At 41.6% G+C, this 21,567-nt stretch overlaps 1 protein-coding gene across 1 annotated transcript in view; it reads right to left on the bottom strand.

Moving 5' to 3' along the window:
• PREP (prolyl endopeptidase) overlaps window positions 1-21,567 on the bottom strand; it is a 132,394-nt gene that overhangs the window by 95,149 nt on the left and 15,678 nt on the right. Inside the window, exons 3-6 of the mRNA XM_065911634.1 lie at window positions 11,293-11,426; window positions 10,093-10,223; window positions 7,306-7,515; window positions 1,565-1,686 (exon numbers count right to left, since the gene is read on the bottom strand). Coding sequence (XP_065767706.1) covers window positions 1,565-1,686; window positions 7,306-7,515; window positions 10,093-10,223; window positions 11,293-11,426 — 597 coding nt within the window. The remainder of the gene's footprint in view (window positions 1-1,564; window positions 1,687-7,305; window positions 7,516-10,092; window positions 10,224-11,292; window positions 11,427-21,567) is intronic.

The raw sequence follows: 21,567 nt of genomic DNA, 5'->3' as shown, positions 1-21,567 counted from the left end.
TTTTACCATGATTTTTAAAAACAAAAACAAGCAAAAAAAACTAGCTGTTTCAATTAAATGCTAGTAAAGAGATATGAGCAACAAGTTACATATGTATTCTACAGTGCAGATTGTTTTCTTTCAGACTAATATGTTAAGATCAATATTCTGGAACTTACTTTTAGTTGTATTTCATTGTATCAATAAAATAATTTTACCTTTATTAAAATATGTCTGCTATAATGTTTCTCCATCAACATCTCTCCCCACAAAAGATGAAAAGAAACACATGAACTAACATGACATTTTCTTGGGTAGTATATTTACCTTCCTAATTGTTTCACTCAAATGAAGACACAAATGTATATTATTTGATAAATAAACACCTACTATCTGCAGAATGCAGAAGTCTTAGGTATGAGGAGAAGTTGGACCAAGATGAAAACTTAGTATGATAATCCACAGAGAGTCAGAAAAACCATAGCAACAAGTATGTGAGGAAAATGACAACAGTAACTAGACAAGAAAAGCTTGCAGGACGGGAAGTGAGGTGGGGGAGACAAAGCATGAACAAAGGGCAAAATTTCAGGTAATAATATATAAGTCCTGTAAATTCACTGTAAGCACATTGTGTTAAAGTCTGGCAAACAAAATAAATAAAACAAAATAAATAAAAGGACAACGTGGAATAAAGTGGATTAATGAATGAGGACTAAAATACCATGGGTTCCTATTCTCTCCCCCAGTGAATCAGACCCATGTTCAGAAGTTCACATCTAAAACGCCCCTTTCATACCAAAGCTCTAACTATATCCCAGAGAAGACATAAGAGGCTCAATGGACTAAAAAGTTTCTAGTGAATTGCTCACTCCCACTAAGCATGGGATGATAGCCTCCTATATGAAAACATTCAGAATGCTTTTATATCTTAAAAAAATACATATTTCATATATATATACATATAAAAGAAATGAGCTAACAAAAGCCTAATTCTCACTCTAAGCATTTCTAAGTTTTTTTTAACAGTTGATTCTCAAGATGCAGAATAAAATCTGGGAGAGTAACTACAAACATGTATCACTTCAACAGAGGCTCTTTCTTATCAAGACCAGGAAGGTATGAACCATCTATGAGATGCGTAAATATCCAAAAGACACATATTTGAATGCAAAAACAAGTAAACAAGAAGCACGAAGAGCACAGTTGTATAAAAAAGAAAAGCAAACACACTCTTTGCCCTCTCACTTGTGTAAAAAGAAACTCTGGACGAAAACTCTCTTCACCTCTGAGATTGGGATCCCAGTTTTGAAATACTCATATTCTACTTTGCGTTATTTTGTACTTTTACATTTTTACCATAAGCATGTATTACTTTTAACTAAGATATTTATGTTGAGATTACCTTTAAAAGATTTATCACCTTTGCTATTAAGAGCACACTTGAGGCCTAATAATTTTAACAAAAGAATATTCAACTTCAAATGGATGTCCACTATCCATAAAGATCACCATGTAAAGAGAATATTTATATACACGATCCATGACAGATGCTATTTGTGGGTAAAATTTCATGGTAGTACAATACCTCAGCTCCACCCATCCACTTAGGCTCATCAGGAAACTCAGCACACAAAATATCTTCTGACTGATCAGTCCCCAAAACATGGTAGCAGAGCTTTTGGTGGAGATTGGTGGATGTTTCTGTGCCTGAAGGGGTTAAAAATGTACACTGAAATGTAGCTGACAATTTTAAGCAAATCTATTCCTCCCATACTAGACAATGCTAGAAGCATCTAAAAAGCTAAATATCTGGTTACAGGATTACACAATACAAAGTTAATACACAAAAGTTAGTCACTTTTCTATATACTAACAATGAAAAAGTGGAATTTGAAATTAAAAACACAATACCATTACATTAGCAGTTCCCAAAATGGAATGCTTAGGTATAAATCTAAGAAAATATGTATAAGATCCATAGGTCAAAAATTACAAAACTGATGAAAGAAATCAAAGAATAAATAAATGGAAAGATATATTCAATATCTTATGGAAAACACTCAATATTGTCAAGCTGTCAATTCTTTTCAACTTGATCTACAGATTCAATGCAATCCCAATCAGAATCTCAGCAAGTTATTTTGTGGATATGGACAAACTGATCCTAAAGTTTATGTGGAGAGGCAAAAGACCTAGAAGAGCCAACACAATATTCAAAGAGCACAAAGTTGGAGAACTTTCACTACCCAACTTCAAGATTTATTATAAGGAATCAAGACGGTGTGGTATTAGCAAAAGAACAAACAGATCAAGAGACCAGAGTAGAGAGACCCACAAAAAAAAAGTCAACGGATCTTTGACAAAGGAATAAAGGCAATATGATGAAGAACAGACAGTCTCTTCAACAGATGGTGCTGTAAAACTGGGCATTCCCGTGCAAAAAAATGAATCAAGACAGAGACCTTACACACTGCAAAAATTAACCCCAAATGGATCACAGGCTTTAAAATGTAAATGCAATCAAGAAACTCCTATAAGAGAGACTTCCCTGGTGGCCTAGTGGTTAAGACTCCATGCTTCCATTGCAGTGGGCATGGGGTTTGATCCCTGGTTGGTGGACTAAGATCCCATATGCTGTGTGGTCAAAAAAAAGAAAACACATGTAAATCCATGGCTGATTCATATCAATGTATGACAAAAACCACTACAATATTGTAAAGTAATTAGCCTCCGACTTATATAAATAAATGAAAAAAAAAAAAAAAAAAGAAAAAAGAAAACAAAACTCCCCCAAAACTTCTAAAAGATAACACAGAAGAAAACCTAGATGACCTTGGGTCTGGTGAGGACTTTTTAGATACAACACCAAAGGCATGAAGGAAATACTGATAAGCCAGACTTCATTAAAATTAAAACCTTCTGCTCCACAAAAGACACTGTCAAGAGATCGAAAAGACAAGCCACTGACCAGGAGAAAATATTTGCAAGAGACACATCTGATAAAGGACTGTTATCCAAATATACAAAGAATTTTAAAACTCAACAATAGGAAAACAAAGACCAAAATAAGAAAACAAATTTTAAAAAGGGCCAAAGACCTTAACAGACCTTAGCCTCCCAAAGAAGATATAGAGATGGAAAACAAGCAGTGAAAAGATGCTCTGCAGCATGGGTCAAGGAACCGCAAATTAAAACAATGAGACGCCACGATATACCTATTAGAATGGCCAAACCCCAGAAAACTCATACCACCAAATGCTGGCCAAGATGTGGAGTAACAGGACTTCTCATTCATTGCTGGTGGAAATGTAATGGTACAGCCACTTCAGGACATAGTCTGGCGGTTTCTTACAAAACTAAACATAAAAGATGCAGAAACTATGCTTGCTGGTATTTACCTAAATGAGTTGAAAGCTTAAATCAACACAAAAATCTGGACACAGGGGTTAACAGCAACTTTATTCATAAATGCCAAAACTTGGAAGTAACCAAGATGCTCTTCAGAGGTGAATGGATAAACAAACTACAGTCCATCTAGACAATGGAATGTTATTTGGTGCTAAAAAGAATTGAGCTGTCAAGCCATAAAACATATGGGGAAAATTTAAATACACATTAGTAAGTGAAAGAAGTCAATCTGAAAGGCTATATACTATACGATTCCACGTATATGACACTCTGGAAAAGGCAAAGTTATAGCGACAGTAAAAATATCAGTGGTTGCCAGGGGCTGGCAGAGTAGGGAAGGATGCACAGGTGGAACACAGAGGATTATTAAGGCAGTGAAAATGCTGCAATGCTGGATTCATATCATACATTTGCCCAAACCAATGGAAGGTATGACCCCGAGAGTGAACTCTGATGTCAACGGTGGATTTGGGGTGATTATGATATCTCCATGTAGGCTCGTCTCTGGTAGCCTCTGGTGGGGATGTTGATAATGGGGGAGGCTATGCATGAATAAGGAACAGAGGGTATATGGGAAATCTTGGTACCTTCTACTCAATTCTGCTGTAAATCGAGGTCTGCTCTAAGAGATGAAGCCTTCTCATAGCTACAGAGAAGAAACTGGTGGTTGCTAGAGGGGAGAGCGGTGGGAGGATGGGCAGTATAGGTAAACAGGATTAAAGGTGCAAACTTCCCATTCCAAAATAAACACACAAGAATACAATGTACAGCAGAGAGAAGTTAGTCAACAACTTGTAATAACTTCGTATGGTGAAAGATAGCAACGACTCATGATGGTTATTTGCTGGGAGCCAACACACGAGACCCTACCCATGACAAGGCCATAAGGGAGAAAACCTGACGGGCAAGGCGGATCAGGTTTTCAGGGGTTTCGAAAAGGCCAGCTCACGAGATCCCACCCATGACAAAGTCACGAGGAGAAAGCCTGACAGGCAAGGCAGATCAGGTTTTCAGGGATTCCGAAAAGCTGCCCCCGGCGCTCACCTTAAAGATGATATCTGTCTTTCTGATGCCTGCCTCAATAGACTACTCCCTAACTTCTGTGACACAGGCAGAAGGCCTTCCCCGATCTCTTCCCAAATAAGAATCAATTTAGAACTTCAATCAATAAGTTTCCCAGGTAGTGGTATTTTATGAGATTATCCAGGGTGAAAGGAGTGTTTTAATTTAAACTCCTTTGCTGGTAGTTTGTTAGCCAAATACATTTATGCCCTTGGTGCTAATATGCAAGATTGCTTATAATATCCTAATCATAAAATAGCATAAAGAACCTGATTATATAAAAGCCCTAATAGACATAGAGCATTTTTGAGGGGTGAAGGAATCCTATTAGAAAACATAAGAAAAATCATTCTATAGGTGGTTATTGGATTGATGTTTGCTTGCTGTGTTTTGCTTGTTGTGTTTTTGCTTTTAATGTGCTAAGGTTGTGTCATAGAAACCATTGTTAATATAGTTAAAGATCTAGAGAAACAGGAACTTAGCCCTAATGTGGTAACAATGAGGTGGTTGTTAATTGTCAGCCAGGAGTGCTAGGCAGAAGCTGCCTCACCAAAATCGCAGAGTCAGTGTGGGGTAAACTTCTTAGATAAACGCAACTGACAACTTCTGCAGGATTAATTTTGTGTTAACAAGGTTATACTTCCACTCTGTACTTTTGCCCTATGAGACTGCTACCTTTCAGTTAAGGTCACCATAGAAACAGAAAATAGGTTTATATTCACCTGACTTGCATAAAATGTTAATAGGCCCCAAGGCCAGAAGATAATGTACAAGACCCTCATAAACAAAGAAGTATGCAGAAAACACCCTGGTTTCGTAAAGAACAAGCTGATGTAATGTTAAACTATCTTCCCCTTAGAAATGTACTAACTTAGGGTATAAAAGCTACGGTAAAAAGTAAAGCACTGCCAGACTCTGCACCCCCGTCTGGTCACTCACTCTCTCTCTCTCTCTCTTTCTCTCTCTCTCCCTCGCCGACGCCGTTCATCCTGAGGGTATCCCCTGGATCCTGCCGAGGCTGGACCCTGGCAGTTATTATTTTTATAATGCATGAAAATACTGAATAATCAAAAAAAAGATTAAGTCTGTTTAAAAAAAACAGAGGGTTAAGTATCAGTTGATTATCACCCTGGAAATAATCACACATATTTGCTGATTTTGGAGGTTGATATAATGTTGAAGGAAAAAAGGAAAAGAATACCATCACATAAAAAAAAAAAAAGTTTTACAGTACTTGGTGATTCTCCATGGACTTTCTAGGAACATTGGTAAGAAACACAGGACCAGAATTGCTTAGCCTCACTCAATAAGTCCTCTACCACACAACCTAAGAGGCTGTTGAGGTCTTTCAGACAAGAGGACAGCAAAATTACAGCTGGGAGATGTTGGTTTTCTTAAATCAACCACGGTTACTAATTATAACTATTCCTGCCAATGGAAGTTGAGGTTAAATAATAATTTTCATGCTATTTCAGAAGTTAACTTAATAACACAGTCCTCTAACAAGAAACAGCCAGTGATAAACTTTTTTGGTCTCCTGGGACTTGGAAACAACCAACATTTTCTAACTCAGCAGTACTCTTAAAACAGGCAGTTAATTCAGTACACAGAGCACAGAGAGCATCCTTGAATAAAAAGCCTACTCTTAGCTCCTCCTGTAGTTCATTGGTTGAACCAAGAAAAAGGTACTACAGTAATCTAATCAAAGGCAGCAAAAGCTAACTGTAGCTGAAAAAGATGAAAAGCATAATAGACTCACTCCCAATTTAACTGAGGGGAAGAGAGAAAAGAAAGTGCATCCCCAACGATACAGCAGTTCACGGCAAGGGGACAGCACGTGCAGGAGAAAGTACTGGACTAGCCTTGCTTCCTGCTGGCCCCACGCACTGCAAAAGTAACTGAGACCCTGCACCCCAGCTCCGAATCTTCAGCAAAGAGATGGTAAAACCCACCTGTAAAGACCAACCAAGACAACATGAAAATGCTTTACACCGCATGGAAATAAGGAATAGCATAAGAAAGATGATGCTGACAGCTTGTACCAGCAAGGTTCAAGCTATAGGAAGGTGAGAGGTCAAGGGAAAAAGGGGGACCAGTTGCACACAACAGGATCTCTGTGCAACTGAAGAGGAGACCACGTGTCCCGGAAGTTAACAAGTACAAAAGTGTCAAGACAAATGTGACCATCAGATGACCTGCAACTTCTGAGGAGAGGAAGAGACGTGATTACTGCAAAACTTTATCATCACTCATTAAACCTCATTAAATAAGTCGGTTTTATTAGAAAAAAAAATCCATTTTCTCCATGACCCTCTTGAGAGAGAGACTACATCTCTGAAGAACAGACACTGCAATAAAAATGGCTCCAATTTTTCACAGTTCCCTGTATTTGTTTCCCACCCTTGAATGGCCCTGTGACTTGCTTTGGCCAAAAGAAAGCAGTGAAGTGATGTTCCAGGAGTAAGCCCAGGCAGCAAGGAGGTCGTGCCTTTTGGCTCTCTCTTGGAGACCTGTTGTGAACACAAGCCCAGGCTGGCCTGCTAGACGGTGAGAGATAACATGCAGCTTCACGGAGGCCCCGGACATGTTCAACTAACTGACTGGCAGCTACTCACAGGTACACGACAGAATTCAGCTCCACCCAGAACTGCCTGGCCAATTTGCAGGCTCATGAGCAAAAATAAATGGTCATTATTGTGAACCACAAAGTTTTGGCAGGATGTGTTACACAACAACAATAATGGACACAACGTCCTTCAAGGAAACATGGTTCTAGACCAAGCAACCTCTACGTAGGTCACGTGGCGACACACGTCATTTCATGAAAAAGGTGCTTCATCTGAAGTCTCAACCTACCATCACTTTTCCCATCCTGCTGCGGGTATGCGTTGTAGAACATCCCCTTCCCGTCATGGGTCCAGGCCATACAACTGAACTTGACTCTTTCAAGCACATCTGGAAGCTCTTTGGCACCATCGACTTTCATGAACTTGATGGTCACCCAGTCGGAGCCGCTGGCACTCAGACCGTAGGCAAAATATTCACCATCCTCACTGAATGCATAGCCTAAGGGACACAGGAGAAATTGTCAGTGAGCATGGGAACACAACTCCCAGCCTTGCCCACTGTCCACCACGCTGACAAGGGTTTCTCTGTCACACATGGAGGCAGAAAGCGGCAACAGGAGGAGCAGGCAACTGGTAACGAGAACTCTTGGGGCTCACCCAGGACTTGCAGGAGTTTGTCTTACGACCTTGGACAAATTCCCTAACCTTTCCAGGTCTCAGTCTCTTCATCTGTAAAATGACGTACTGAATTACATGGTCACTAGGATGCTTCCATTTAAAAATTTCTATAATTCAACAGTAGCTCATTTAAAAGCAGAGCTCATCTGGGATTTCAGCATATTTTATTTATATTCGGAGAGGGGGGAAAGGGAGGAAGGAAACTGCTCTAGAGTAATGCCTGAATGCAACAGAACTAAACTGGAGCCACTATCTAATTTTTGGAATGGATTCCAAACTACTTGAAATCACTCCTTACTACCTCATTTTCTGAGAACTGCTAGCATGCAAGGATTAACATCCACACCAGCTGACATCCAAAAGCCCAGGTAAATGAAGCCTGAGGGTTTGCAATAAAGACTCATGCAGTGTATATTCCAAAAGTGACAGTGAAAAATAAGGAAAGCGACACCACTGATGGACTAATGCATTATGTCCCACTCTCTGGGGCCGTCAGACAGAATGTCCTAACCACCGTGGAATGTTTCCTGACAAATATTTATGTTTAGGTTGGCTTTTATGATCATAAAGAATGTGTAATATTTGGCACCAGGACCAGAGATATCCTCTTATAAAGTCTGCTAACCTTCACTGGAGGCTGAAAATCATCCTAAGAAAGCAAACTATTTTCAGAGGTTTCCTACTATTTTGAGAGGAACTTCTATAAGTGAAAAATAAAGTTAAAATTTCATAAAACCTATTTATTAATCACTTATAATTCCTATAAAGCATCCAGGCTCATATGTATATAAATACAGAAAAGGGTCAAGAAAGTGATGGCGTAAATATTCATGTTTTAGTCTGCATAAGTTATATATAATTTTAAAAATTTCAGGGAAAATGCAAATAAAATTTTTGACTTTAAAATGTATATTTAAAAAAAAAATCATACAGTATGAAAAGAATCTGAATGTCTGTTGTTGTGTTAGTCGCTCAGTCGTGTCCAAGTCTTTGCAACTCCATGAACTGTATTTGCCAGGCCCCCTCTGTCCATGGAATTCTCCAGGCAAGAATACTGGAGTGGGTTGCCATTTCCTTCTCCAATAGTATGGTCTTCAGAAAACTCAAAGACTGAGACCAAGTTCCATGTCTAATTTGCCATGTTATTCATCAGGGCCTGTACATGACAAACATTACAGGAAAAAACTTTTGGAATGTATTATTTAAGTGAAAAACAAGACCCTGTTATATGAAGTCCTTCTGGGTGAGTTGCAAGATAGACTTTGGTTAAACTGAAGTGAGTTTCTATTTAGAGTGTATTACTGCACAGTATCAGTGTATTAAATTCTTACACAACTCCAAAATTCAACGAACAATACTCACAATAAATTTGCTGGCATCTTATTTCCAATACTGATTATGATTACTCTCAGTACTAATTAGACTAAGGATCATCATTTACATATACAGCCTAGTGGGGGAGGAGAGGAGGAAGCACTAAATGACTGACTGACTTTATAAAGCGGTCTTTGCACACATCTGCTGAAACAGGGCTCTTTAATTCCATCTAATCGATTACAGGACTTCAGAGTTCCAACTGCTCCATTTTGTAGGGCTAAATCTACACTTGTGCTTTTTCAAAAATAGTATATGCTGAGCCAACTCGACTAAACATCTAGAATACTAGTCAGTGATGATTCTCAGAGTGTTTCTAAACCATAGATACAGTGTATAGACAATATTCTTACCCTAAAGTTGGGTGTTTATGGCACAAAGCTGGGGTAATCTTATTGACTCTGGAGGTTATCTTGGGGGAAGTTACTTAGGAGGCATAGAGCAACTGAATACAGATCTTTGCATATAGCAAAACTTATTTATTCAGTTTTTAAACTTGCATCCTCAGGGGACAAAGCATCAAGTTGTCTAATTTCTACAAGACTGTGTTTTATACTTTTAATCCTAACATCATAACAATCAACTAAAGTTTAAAACTCATCACTTTTTCTTGTCAAGGAAGTAGACTTCATATTCCTTCCGGTTTTACATATACAATTAAAACATTTTTTGTACAACTTAAATTTCTTATAGAAGAGAATTAATTTTTTTTCCAAATACAGATAGGTCTCAGAGATGCTATAGGAAGTGGTGATGATACTTAAAGACCCCAGAAGCCCTAGAAGCTAATTTAGGTCCAGTGTGAATTATTCTCTAGTTCTGCTTCATGCTGTTGGAAGGTGTGACCACTCATGTGTTCTAAATATACTGTGCCGAAATCAGCTTTCCTGACACTGCATGTGCGTCTGTTCCACAATATGGTTCACCCTCTGTCTGGTCTCTCAGAGGTGGGACGACTGCACCCACATCAGAGCTGCCAGCGTGGGCCCCAGGACTCCCGCGGGCCTGGCCATGGAGCCCTCACCTCGGAGTGCCACTGTGCCATCATCGGAGAGTGTGTTGGGGTCCAGGAACACTCTGGCTTCACCCTCTAAAGAATCCTGTACATATAACACTCGCTGGTTCTGCAAACCTGTATTGTAAAAATAGAAATACCTGGGGGACAGAGATGGTCTTTATTTAGTTGTGCAATAAAAACAAAAGGACAGACAACATACAAAGGTACGATTGCACACAGGCTGTGCCAGGGGACCCGAGTGGAAGGTCCCGCTGGCTCCCTGTCCCTAGAATTTGTTACTTGAATTGCTTTAGGTACTAAAATAATTCACTGTGATTCTGATCATCAGCTAAATAAAGTCTGCTTTATATGCTACAATGAAAACTGATCTTCAGTAAAGCAGTAACTTTTTCTTTTCAATGGAGAAGAGCAGATTTGCTAAAATGTACCAGTTCCCTTCCTCAGTCATGCTCCTAGGGCAAGGGGCGGGCAAACCTTTTCTGTAATGAGCACAATTGCAAATTATTTAGGCTTTGGGAACCATAGAGGCTCTATCCTGCAGTTGTGGTACAAAAGCAACCATGAATATCACACAGGCAAATGGCCATGGCTGTGTGCCATTTAAACCTCATTTGCAGAATAGGAGGTGGGCGAGGCTTGGCGTGCAGAGCATACTTTGCTGATCCCCGTGTCGGGGGAGTCTAATAATTTCTAAAGTAAATCTGTGGCAGTGGTTCCAAAAAGACTTAAAAGGCGAACAAGAGGCTATGTTTTAAGTGAGTGTCAGAGGGAGAGGAACAAGAGAGGTGAATTAATGGGTGCTCCCTCTTGGCCTACGGCCATTCTTGGATGGAAGAAATGCATCTAATAAAGTCTTTTCGTGTAGTATAAGCCAAAGAGGATTAATTTCAGAGGCAAATAAATCTCCACTGCTGTCTGTGAATCATGCTATCTCACCAATTACTAACCACAAGACAACAATTACTTCCTATAGTCTAGTTTCATCCTAGGACACATCTCTGCCAAATTTCTTAGTCCTTCTTTTAAGAATGTGGACAACAGACCAAAGAAATACTATTTTCATAGTCAAGCATAGAAATGAATTGATTTTATAATGTTTATAAAGTTTATAAACTGGTAAGTTATTTGGAATTTGTACTGTAAAATTTAAGAAAGTATTAGATTAGAAAAGCAAAAAGAAAATGAAATGAAAGCAAGTTCACATACCTCTTGCCTTTCTTGAAGTGGCAGCTATACTTGGGATAGTCATACAATTCAGTCATTCTCTCTTTGTATAAACCTCTAATAGGACACTGCTCAAGAAATGGCACAGTAATCTTGTTCTGGGCCTCCACGAAAGCCTGGAGAGAAAATTTAAATGAGCAAAGCATGTCAGATATAAAATTTGCCACATGGAGTATTATCCATTAATATTACCAGCAAGATTCAGCAATTTCCCTCCGGGGACTGTATCCTAAGGAGACAAAAACATTATGCCGGGGAGACAACTGATCCCCAGTGTTCACAGCAGCAGTAATTACAACAGTCACAGCATGAAAACGACCGGAGTGTCCACTGACATGAACGAATCAAGAAAATGTGGAATACACACAGACAAGTATAACTCAATCATAAAAAAAGTAGGAAATTCTGCCATTTGTGATAACACGGATGGAACTTGAGGACATTAAGTCTAATGGAGAAAGATGAACACTGCATGATCTCACTCATATGTGGACTAATGTAAAACAAAACCAAAATCCACAAACTCACAGGAAAATCAGATTTGTCGTTACTAGACGCAGGAAGGAGATAAGGCAAGTGAGAACTGAATGAAGGTGGTCAAAAGGCACAAACTTCCAGTTATAAGATTACTAAGTACTAGGCATGTAATGTACAACATGACTATAACTGACACTGCTTTAAGAGATATAAAAGTTGTTAAAAGAGAATAAAATCCTGAATTCTCAACCCAAGGAAAAAAATTCTTTTTCTTCTTTCTTTTGCTATCTGAATGAGTTGATGGATGTCAACTAAACTTGTCCTGGTGATCACTTCCTGATACATGTAGATCAAATCATTATGCTGTACACCTTAAACTTACACAGAGCTGTACCTCAACTATGTCTCAATAAAACCAGGAAAAAAGATTAAAAAAAAAATATCAGCAAAACTATACTTTCCCTCAATAAATAACAGTAATACTCACATGGCACTCTGTACCAAGCAAGTATTAACTCATTTAGAACTCATATTCCAATGGAGAAGGTTCTTTTTCAGCCCAACTTTCTGGATGGGGAGACTGAGTCTTAGAGTGGTTCAAAAGGTGACGAACTTCGTGCAGCTGGGAAGAGGCAGAGCCAGTTCTTGGATCTGCTCTCAGTGAACACACTATACACTGCTCAGATCACACACTGCCAAGAAAGGGCATCCACCCCAGGCCAAGGCTCCCGGCTTCTCAGCAGCCACTGGTCCCGAAATATCAGCTATAAAGAAACCAAGCTAGAGACACGAGCTAGAGATACCCGGGCGCTACCGAACCAAGCCAGAGATACCCAGGCGCTACCGAACCAAGCCAGAGATACCCAGGAGCTACCTAACCAAGCCAGAGATACCCGGGTGCTACCGAACCAAGCCAGAGATTCCCGGGAGCTACCGAACCAAGCCAGAGATACCCGGGAGCTACCTAACCAAGCCAGAGATACCCGGGCGCTACCGAACCAAGCCAGAGATTCCCGGGCGCTACCGAACCAAGCCAGAGACACCCGGGCGCTACCGAACCAAGCCAGAGATTCCCGGGCGCTACCGAACCAAGCCAGAGACACCCAGGAGCTACCTAACCAAGCCAGAGATACCCAGGTACTAGCTTATCCATTTTGTTTTTGACAATTTTTCCAAGACCTACTACCCTTGTCAACTCAAGAACTTTGCTAAATGTTGAAATTATACAATATTTTTTTTAAAAAATTGGAAAGTGGGTGGCACTGAGTAAGTTTATTGACAATAATGGTTTGTACGAAAAGCCAGAGGTAGCCTCAGGAGGTCAGGAGACCCTGGCAGAAGAAGTGACAGTTTCTACAACAGATCAATTGTATCCAAGTTTAACCTGTTTATAACTAAGCAGTCAGAAAGTTTATAATACTATAATAATACTGTAACACTATAAAACCTGGGCTTCATAATAATTCACATCTCGCTATTAGAAATGAAGCGTGAATAAATGTATAAGCTCAATTGACGGCTGAATCAGATGTCTATGCAAAGGCAAACCGTTTTGATAGGAGAAAACTTCAGGAAATTAACAACTTACTATATTTGGAGTGGCACACAAAAAATGCGTTATTGTCAGAGTCCATCCAGACCTGAGGGCCCACCCAGCTCAAAATGGTCTTTAAATGGGCTCTTCTACACAAAGCACTGGCCCAATGCTGGAGAACCATGATTCTGCGCTGAGAGAAAGCTGCTCTAAAACTCAAGGTTTATAACGTGCTTGCAAACAAGTGGGAAAGAGTATGACGTATGAATATAATGATTAACAAGAGTTTTGCAAGAGGATCAATTCAAGAGAGAGAAAACTGTTACGGGTCACATGTCTCATTTCATTCAAACAGAAAATAAAACTGAGTCCCACAGAAATACAACTCCAACTGTCTATCATGAGGGATTGGCAAACCTCACCATGGCCTGCTTTCCTATGGTACTCGAGCTTAGAATAGGTTTTATATTTTTAACAGCTGGGTGCAGGCAGGGGTGGAAAACCTAACAGCGACCTGGGTGACTCACATCATCTAAAATATTTCCAATGTGGCCCTTTATAGGAAGTGTGCTGACTCCACTCTATCTCATTACAAAGTGTCCACAAAGATACTTTTTGCTTTTTAGTTACAAAATCGATGCACAGCTGCCCAGCCACAAGGGGCGGCACTCTGGGGTGGGGTGTGGCCTGTACTCTGGGGGTGTAGCGTGTGTGTAGCACTCTGGGGGGGTTGGGGTGGTGGGTGTGTGTGTTAGTCACTCAGTCATGTCTGACTCTTTGCAACCCCATGGACTGTAGCCCACCAGGCTCCTCTGTCCATGGGATTCTCCAGGCAAGAATACTGGAGTGGGTTGCCATTTACTTCTCCAGGGCATCTTCCCGACCCAGGGATCAAACCCAGGTCTCCTGCATTGCAGGCGGATTCTTTACCGTCTGAGCCACCAGGGAAGCAAAAGCATTACCTGATTTCATGGGTGAAGTAAACTGGCCCTTCTGACATGACCTTCCCTCTGTCCCTGGCCTCAGTCCCCTGAGCTCCCCTCCCAGCCTTTGCCTCTGCAGCGTCCGTCCCCCCACCTCTGTGCGAGGTGGGGGCCTCAGCAGCTCGAGCCCCGCTTACACGCTGGGTGTGCTGCCTTACGGACGCGGAAATGGAGGCAGGCGGCAATGAGGCCACCTGAGCGGGGGCACTCGGTGAGTCAGCAACAGCACCGAAGCCAGAGTTACGTTCTTTCGGGCACTGTGACAGCGCCCGAGGCTGACTCCTGGTCTGCGCTCGTTCACCTTTTCAGAGGACTCCTCTTGCTCAGGGTGGAGAGACTCTGGGGGAGCAAAAGTGGAACAGGGACGCTGGCTAGGAGGCTCAGGCAGCAGTCTGGTGAGACACGTGCGTGTAGAATGGCCGGTCTCAAAAAGGAGTGGGGATGGGACAGAGGGGAGGATGGGGACAGAGATGACGGGTGAGCCCACGCTGACATCTCGGTCAGATGGCTGGCTACTAGAAGGGTCTCAGCAGAACATTCAAGCTGCTGAGGGCTCCCACCCCGAGACCCAGCAGACTTGGGGTCCTGAAGGACCCTTTCCACTGGGGGTCCTCTGAGGACGAAGCCCTGCAGCCTTCACTTCCCTAGTCCTTCTGATTTGTGTTTCTATGAGGCTGCACCGAGGCCTGACCCTGGCTCTAGGAGGACCACAGTGATAGATCCTGAGTTCATTTTCCCTGCAAAGGTGAACTGTGCTCACCCGTGGGTTCTCCATGCTGCTTGGCTTCTCTCGGTACAATCACAACTGCTGCCACAGAACCCATCTCACACCAAAGCAAACACGCTGGCTTTTCTCATATAAAATGTTCGGAAAACCATCAGAACAGTCATAGCAACGCTACTAAATAACCAGGCTCATTATATCCCATATGTCACCCACAAATGTTTAAAGAACAATATTTAAAGATGACACCCTTCCAATACCTAGATGCAAACAATGTTCAAGTTCTTAACAGTCTAAGTTCTATCATAACGTGCATCTTTATAATATGAGCAGGTCCTTTTCATGAGGTGCGGATCAATCTTCTGTTAAGGGGTTTGTGAAATTTAGGGTCCCAAAGAATACCAATAATGACTTCTTGGTCATTTATGGATTTAACAGTCTGGCTTCTTGGTCTGAAAAGTAGAACACATTTGGGGGAAAGGAAGAAGAGGTATAAGGATAATGAAAAGAAAAACTTGAGCAGTTGCATGATGATAAAGAAGCAGGGTGAGGAGAATTAAATTCTTCTTGTCCCGCAGGAGTCTCAGTATCCAAACTCACACTCCAGGGTATTATTAAAATCACTGAAACTCGAAAGCCCATGAAATGACACCAGCAGCTGAGCTTTTTAAAGAGGATCACGAGTTTAGATTTTATAGCCGTGGATGAGTCTGAACACATTTTTCTAAGAATAGTTGCTCAAAGCTAAGAAATCCAATTCACATTTCATTTTGCCTTAACTATTAGCAACCTTCAAAGGGAAGTTTCAGTTATGTAAGACGACTAAATCCTAGAGATCCACTGTACAACAGTGTTAACGATAGTATACTATACACATTAAACGCTGTTGAGAGAGCAGAACTAATGTTAAACGTTCTTACCATAGTTTAATAAAAAGTAAACACAGCTACCTGGCCAAATGTCACTCAGTTTGGGAGCTAGAGATGCCTTTACCTTTACTGTTTCCAGAATTTTTTTCAAGTTGTCCTCACATCAATCCACTAAATATCTCAAGTCCTTGCACAAGCACAAGTCTTATGTATATGAATAAAGAGGATGTATAAGTTACTTATTAAGTAGATAAAGTATATAATGAACATAGGGCTTCCGTGGTGGCTCAGCAGTAAAGAATCCACCTGCCAACGCAGGAGATGTGGATTCAATTCCTGATCCAGGAAGATCCCCTGGAGAAGGAAATGGCAACCCACTCCAGTATTCTTGCCTGGAAAATCCCATGGACAGAGGAACCTGGCGGGCTACAGTCCATGAGAGGGTCACAAAAGAGTCAGACGTGACTGAGGGACTAAAAAACAACACAGAACGTCACAATGGGCAATATAGGATTAAAAAGATGAATCACACACATAAAGATAAAAGCTCTAGGAGAACAAATGAAGGGAAAGCCACTCCCAGGATAGGGTGGAGTGGGCCTCAGAGAGTGGGGCAGGCAGGCAGTCCGATGACAAAGAGGGACTTCCAGCTGGGAGACTGACTGTGGCGCGGGTACCATTCAAGTGAAACCAGGGATAGTGCTACCTACATCCCACAAACCTGGCGGAGTTTTAGCTGCAAATTATACATACACAAGAATGTACACATGTAGGTGTGTGTGTACATGTATATGTGTACATACATATGTATACACATGTACATATACACATGCGCACAAACATGTGCGGATAACACAAACACTCATACATATGTATATATGAGTGTGCTGGTTAAAGCAACTACGGTTAAGGCAAGTGGTTGGTGTCACAGCACGGACTGGCAGAAAACACCAGTCGGTGTTCTCTGTGTAGTCCTGTGTAAGGAGCTGAGAGCATCCTGGAGGCCAGAGCGGGAAGCACCGGGATCCCCTCTCTCTGCCGGGAGTGTAACAGAATTCACAATGACTCCCCAGGTGCCAGGATGCACCCATAAAAAAGAAGACAACAGATGGCACAGTTCATCTGGGAGGCTGCAGGACCCAGGGCCAGGAGGGCTGGGCGACCACATGGAAAACCAGAGGCAGGTTGTGCCAAACACAGTGAGAGGCAGCTGCTCCAGGAAACAGGTCTAGAAGTTGAGGCTGTAGAAGAATGGAGACACGTACTTTACAGGACACACTTAGGGACTGACACCCCACAAATGAAAAAAAAAAGTGCCCCATATTTTCCAGTGTTCTCTGAACATTTACAAACATTACCAGTACATCAGATCAGACCAAAAAGGAAATCTTAAATTCCAAGAAAAGCTTGTTTGGGTCATGGTTGTAACTACAATGCCGTTATATAGACCCAGGGAGGTACCTTCCTTTTCCTGGCCTCACAAACCCCTACAAACCACAAGGATGAGAAATGTCGAATCCAACTGGTGAGAGCTCAAAATCCATAAGGCTTATCTTTTAACATTAAAAGCCCAGCGTGACTACAGACAAAGTGAAAGGCATCAAGAGATGGATTCACTTTCCCTTCTTGTTTGGTGAGTTTGTTATGGGAAGCACACAGATTGAAACCGCCCACCCTGGCCAGGCACCATAGTAGCCGTCTGCATGAGTTATGACAGGAGGTCCTGATAAGGAATACGGGACTAAAAAGCCACCACCAACCGGAAGAGTTCGGGAAAGGTCGAAAGGAGACACCACGTGTCCGTCCACTTCCCAGAATCCCTCTCGCTAGCATCCTTCTTGGCCAAGCGATGCGTGCACCACCAGCAAAGACTCTGAATTACAATGATGGGCCAAAGACCACCCAGAAACTAATCCCATCACCATAAAACCCCAGACTGTGAGCTGCAGAGCAGTTCTTCTGGGTTCCCTTACCCTCCTGCTCTTCACCCGGGTGCCCTTTCCCAATAAAATCTCTTGCTTTGTCAGCACGTGTCTCCTCAGACAATTCATTTCCGAGTGTTAGACAAGAGCCCAGTTTCGGGCCCTGGAAGGGGTCCCCCTTCCTGCAACAAGTTCAACAGATACTTTTTAGCTAGTGATTCTTTTGCTCTCTGAGCTATTGAAATTCTTTGCTTTCATAATTTGAAAATGTTACACAGGACCAAAATGTTTCAAGGTAGTTTCAAACACACCAAAAATATCCAAAACATGAAAATACTGGAATCCAAAACATAACAAATTAACTAAATAAGCAACTGAATAGATTTTTTTTTGTTAATAAACTGCCCCAAATTTAATTCTGCCAATAAATAAAGAAAAAAAATTAAAAGTGGGTCCCTCTCTTCTCTCCGGGACCACCTACTCTCAGGGCAGGAAGGCCCGCATTGAGCTTCCTGCTGCATGTGGGTGACAGACCAGGTGGAGCCTTCCAAAAGCCCTTCCAGGCCTCTTTCCACCTTCTCTGCCTGTCCCCATGAGGGCAAATCAACTCGATCCTCCACTGGGCGAGTTACTGCCAATCAAAGGGGAAGGAAGCAGAAAGTCTCACGATGACCTCAGATTCAAGCCTTGGTCTCAAATCTCACCATTACCAGGGAATTCATTCAAAGCTGGAACACTAACCTGACCTGGCTCTGCTCTTCGGCGTACATACTACTGCTGACCCGAAGCCTGGCAGGACAGAGGCCATCTGCACATCAAGTCCCAATCTAACTAAAAACCCACCCAGGAAGAAGTTAAACACATACATATCCTCTCTTGAATAGCTCTCGTATCAGTGAGGAAATCCAAACTATAACAAGACTACTTCAAAAATAAGAGAAACAAAACTATTAGGAATTAAAGTTCTTGTTGTTTAGTTGCTCAGTCGTGTCTGACTCTTTGCTACTCCATGGACTGCAGCACGCCAGGCCTCCCTGTCCCTCACTATCTCTCCGAGTTTGCCCAAGTTCACGTCCACTGAGTCCGTGATGCCATCAACCATCTCATCCTCTGTCGTCCTCTTCTCCTTTTGCCGTTAAAGTTCTTAGAATGTGACAAAAACACCTGCAGCTGACATCTGTTTCTTTTCAGTATCTTAGGATGCCCCACTGATAGACTGGAGGTGGCGGGGGGTGAGGTGTGACCTCTGCTAGCCATCGGACTCCCCTCCCTGAGATCCAGGGATTCAGCCGGGCGGGCAGGACACCCATGCAGGTGGCGGCTCGGGGCGGGTCCAGGGGTTTGTTTAATGACTCACACACATCGAGGCAGCTGACCTGATCGAGTCCACAGCACAGATTCAGGAGCGTACCTGGAACAGGCTCGGGGGACAGTCGGGGCCTGGGTGTGCCATGTGCTGAAGGGCAGCGCCCATACTGTGATGGATGAAGTACGTGTGGCCCAGGGAAGATGCTCTACACCCGGAGACAAGCTAGGTCTGGAAAATGAGACACGCCTTCAGGAGTCTGGGGTTCACCCTCTCTTGATCAGACTTTACCATTTCTGGGTGCCAGCAGCTTACACTAAATGTCATAAAATGTCAGTGGTATATTATATATATATATATATTCTGTCTCTATTCTAACTATGTTAACTCCTTTCTACATTCTTCACATAAGTAAACCCTGCTCATTTTCATAGGCAGGATCTTCCATCAATTCTCCTCGACATATAACAGTCAATATGAACCCAGGACAGGCAACCAGAATCCTCTTTTAGGAACGGAGGTGAACAATAGAAGGAGAGGCTATATCATGAGATCTGGGGTTGTCAGGGCTGTGTAAAACCTGAAGGGGCAAGGACCATCTTTCTCTACCATGTGGGAGAGGCTTTTGGAAAACAAAACAATCAGAGAAAAGCAGATCACCTAAGAGACAGAGACAGACAAGTTTACAGAAACATCACAAGCAGTCCTAGATCAAGCTGTGCCTAAAGGCATGTACTGATCTTCAATTACATGAGCCTCTCAGTTCTTTTAAAAAAAAAAAAAAAAAATATATATATATATATATATATATATATATATATATAAAGGAGCCATTCATCACGAGTCCTGACTGATAAAGCTCTTCCAAGAGCCCCTCAGCTCAAGCACCCCAGGCTGGAAGAGGATGAATCCACCAGAAGCTTGCCTGGGGGCTGGATGGGGAAGCCTGGAAACAGTGATCATCAGTAAATGAGAAAGAGTGAAATAGTAATTAAACATTCCAATCAAAAATCTTTAAAGTAACAAAAAATTAAAATAAAAATAAATCAATGAGCTAGAAAATTAAAGAATACAACTTAAAAGTTCTAGAACCATTCCTTTCTAAAAAACAAACAATCCCCCCCCACCCCCCCCACCACATTCAACCAAAGTTCTGGCTAAACTAATTATAAAGAGGAAAGAAGTTACAGATCTTAGAAATTCGAAACGATAAAGAAAAAGACACAAATGTGGACAATAAAATCATCGTAAAAAATATTTCACATAACCCCATGCTAGTAAGTTTTAAAATCTCAATGACATGGACAATTTTCTAGGAAATACAAACCACTAAAATGGATCCAAATGAAAGAAGACATGAACAGAGACCAAGAATTAACTGCAATAAAAGAATCTGTCCTAGATAGCTCTAAAGCTTTAAATGATCAAGCAGATAATCCCTGTGCTATTTAAGCTACTTAATAATAAATGCAATAGCAACCATTTATTAAGCATTTACTTCTGCCTACACTCTGCTACATGGTTCACAAACATTATCACTCAATTTTTACCACTACCATATATAGTAGTTTTCTCCAAATTATAAATTAGAGAACTGAAGTTTAGAGAGGTTGATAAGCATGATCAATGTCACACCTCTGATAAAATTGTGGAGTTAAAATTCAAACCTGCCTACCTCTAAAGCTATTCACTAAACAACTATATATTGTTGCTTTCCCCTGAATAAACAGGTTCCAAGATCTTGAAAGAGTTATCTGCTACTGGGAAGAACAAGGTAGAAAAGAAGTTCTGGAAGAAGGGAGACACTAGGATGCTACTGAATGTCTAGCTCGGTGGCAATGCATGCCTGAACTGGGCAGTGCCAACAGGGATAAAAACAAGAAGGGTATGAGATTTTACAGAGGCAACTGGAGGTCCAGGGAACCGTGTGCATGATTATATACAGAGCTGCTCCAAATGGTCAGAGTGCCATCCAGTGCTATACCAGAGAGTTCTGGAAGTCTTTATTATGACATACGCCTTGATTTCCCCCAATGAGAAAAATCAACATCACAAATAAAGTCCCTCCAGTTTACAGAGATGCTCTGAACAAGTGAGGCATCTATGAGAATTTTAGTTCCTTGAAAGTGCCCTCTATAAAGCAAAGCTATTATTGTTCTCGGATCGTCTCTATAAAGCAAAGATATTACTGTTCTCTAATCATGTCTAAGCATTCGCTAAGACAGTTTTTCCAAGCTTTCTGGATCTTAAGAATTACCTGGTGAGGTGCTTGGGAAACAGGTTTCTACTCCTATCAGATACTCTAAAAGTAGATCTTGGGCATGTCTATTTTTAACAGGTGATTTTTGGGTTTCTCAGGTGACTCAGTGGGTAAAGAATCCACCTGCAAAGCAGGAGGGTTCGATCCTTGAGTTGGGAAGATCCCCTGAAGAAGGGCATGGC

The sequence above is a fragment of the Muntiacus reevesi genome, chromosome 19, assembly GCF_963930625.1.
Source record: "Muntiacus reevesi chromosome 19, mMunRee1.1, whole genome shotgun sequence".
In the NCBI taxonomy this organism is placed as follows: Eukaryota; Metazoa; Chordata; class Mammalia; order Artiodactyla; family Cervidae; genus Muntiacus; species Muntiacus reevesi.
Note: the sequence above shows the minus strand (reverse complement) of the source record. Positions and strands in the feature narration are given on the sequence as shown.